The 2,584-nt window shown below is 47.4% G+C and overlaps 1 protein-coding gene across 1 annotated transcript; it reads right to left on the bottom strand.

Moving 5' to 3' along the window:
- Positions 1-1,019: 1,019 nt before the first annotated feature.
- On the bottom strand, positions 1,020-2,176 carry LOC118486525. Its single transcript, XM_035983026.1, has 4 exons — positions 1,844-2,176; positions 1,720-1,777; positions 1,250-1,548; positions 1,020-1,145 (listed from the first exon to the last, which is right to left on the bottom strand). The coding sequence occupies exons 1-4, from the start codon at positions 2,174-2,176 to the stop codon at positions 1,020-1,022; spliced, it is 816 nt and encodes a 271-aa protein (XP_035838919.1).
- Between the last annotated feature and the right edge of the window lie 408 nt (positions 2,177-2,584).

Genomic DNA, 2,584 nt, shown 5'->3' with positions numbered 1-2,584 from the left:
CCAATACCTTTGGGTATTGAAGGAGGTCCTACTAAATTTGACCCAGGTCCTTTGCAGGATCTATACACTGAACAATGGCAAGACTCTTACCAAACCGTTCCCTTAACCCCCGACCAGGTAGCCAACATACCTCCATATAGACCGTGGAGATATGAATGGTGAAAATCTTTTATTTTATATAGATAGTAAAATAATGCCAAGACACCACGGACAAACGATAAGGAAGAATCACCTTCAACATAAGAAACTAGTAATTAAAGTCATTAATACAAAACCAATTAAAAAGTGCAAAATATTAAAAATAAAAAGTATTACACTAGACACTTGTCTTCACCAAGTGATGTAAGAGACTTAGGCAAACATGGCCTTTGATTGTCAAGAACTCTTACGATCAATCTTGGATCCCGAGACGACTCACACACTCTATGATGGACAATGGATGATGGTGTTATGGTGGTGGTGGGTGGTGGGTGAAGTGTGAGAGAGGTGGTGTGCCAAGGGATGAGTTGCAAGATCTCCAAGCACTCCTATTTATAGGCTGAACAGAAGCTGGGGCACGGCCCCGTGCCCGCTGGGCAAGGCCTCGTGTCCAACTCCGTCTCTCTCTTCATTAATTGTAATTCGCAATTACAATAAATGCTCCTGCAGGAGGTTTGACCACGCCCCCGTGTCCGCTGGGCACGGCCCCTTGGTGAGCAGTAGAAGCTTCTATGAGTTTGTCTTTTCTACTGACACTTAGGCACGGCCCCGTGCTCACTGAGCACGGGGCGTGTTCAGCTTGCAGCCTTCTTGCTTTTGCTTAGGAAGATGCTGTCGGGGGATCGGGCATGCCACATTTGTTCCTTTTCTTGTATTTATGTTAGATTTAGCTGTCTTTTCGCTTCTTTTGTTCATTTGAGCTCATTTAATCCCGAAAATACAAAAGGAAGAGAAAAGCATACTTTTTCCAACATTAGTACTAAAAAAGGGTTAGTATTATGCCACATTTGATGTAATTTATATGTTGCATTTTGTGCACATCATGCAGTAGGTGGTGCAACAGTGGGAAACTGAGACGCGAATGGAAAAGGGGATGACAGCGTGGGTGGAACAGGAACAGGCGGCTGCCTAGATGACCCCTCTCCAGGACGCGGTGGCGGTATGTCCTGAAGGAACGTGATAGGGAGATCAGTGCGGTGAGCATCTGTGGGATGTGGGGAATCAGTGGGATATCAATAGGTGCTAAAACGGGGGCTGAAACGGGGGCTACAGGGGGTTTAACAGGGAACATAAATGGTGGGTAATCGTCGTCATCATCTATCCACCCATTGCGGGTGTCAGCGTATCGTGGATCTATATGGGCAGTAAAAGGTGCACGGTCGAACAGCACCGGCACGGGATCAGGAAGTCGTGCAACAACATGATCCTCCATCAAGAGTGGAGCGTCAACAGGAGCGTCAACAACATGATCATCCACCAACGGTGGAGCAACAATAGGTTGATTGGCAATGGGTATATCATCAATAAAAGGGCCAACAGCGGGTGCATCGTCATGAACAGGGTCATGCTCTAATGCAGGATCAGGAGCAACGACTGGCTCAGGGGCCACGACAGGCTCTGGGTCAACAAAATCCATATCGAAATCAGCTGGATCATCAAACAAAGGATCGATAGGGGCTACAGGCTCCTCCAGGGGCTGATCTAAGTGAATGAACTCAATATCCTGGTCAGGATCAAAACCAGGTGCAGCTGATAACGCCATGTCTGGGTCGGCGTCGTGAGAGTGATGCTGCTCTCCCTGAGTGTGCAAAGATGCAGACGCCACATACTCAAATGAGTCTGGGACAGGTGAATCAACAGGAGCCTCCTCTGCAGGAGCATCAGCAATGGGTAAGATGACATCAGCAACAATAGGGGCCCCGCCCTCATGGTCAGCCTCAGGTGGGTCCTCCTTAAACAGATCGACATCGTCGTTAGAAACGACATCGAGGGGCATATCAACAACTGGATAAGTAGCAAGCGGTGTAGGAGCAGGGATCACCGCAAGTGGTAAGTCCCCGACAGGAAGGCCATCAGTAGGCTCTACTCCGACGTCAGGCAGCGCAAAGGGCTGGAAATCGTCGTCGTCGGTGCTGGTGGTGTCGGAAGTGTAGACCTCTCGCTCGGATGGAACCTCGTCATCAGATACTATCGCCATGGGATCTAAGGTGTCCGAAACTCCTGTGTCTGAGGATGATGGCATGATGTCTGTAACACAACCACACATGCGCACAAATAATCAACATAAGTTCAAATAAACACGTTAGTCACAATAAGCAAACAAGTAATTATCCTAGTCTTACAAGACTACCCTCCCAACCTCTCAGACTGAACCTCCTAGTCTCTCAGACTAACTCCCTGGCCTCACAGACCAAAAACCTCCCCAATCTCAAAGATTGGCCCCTCAGTCTACATGACTGAACCTTCCCAGTCTTTAGAGCTGAACTCCCCCAGTCTTAGCGACTGAACCATAAATTTGAAAAAGTGCTCATACTTTTTGTTTGTAAAAATGTTTTGTGTCCTGGTGATGTGTGAAAATGTGTATATTAAATTCGAACACGTTTTA

This window comes from Helianthus annuus, chromosome 14 (assembly GCF_002127325.2).
Source record: "Helianthus annuus cultivar XRQ/B chromosome 14, HanXRQr2.0-SUNRISE, whole genome shotgun sequence".
NCBI lineage: Eukaryota > Viridiplantae > Streptophyta > Magnoliopsida > Asterales > Asteraceae > Helianthus > Helianthus annuus.
Note: the sequence above shows the minus strand (reverse complement) of the source record. Positions and strands in the feature narration are given on the sequence as shown.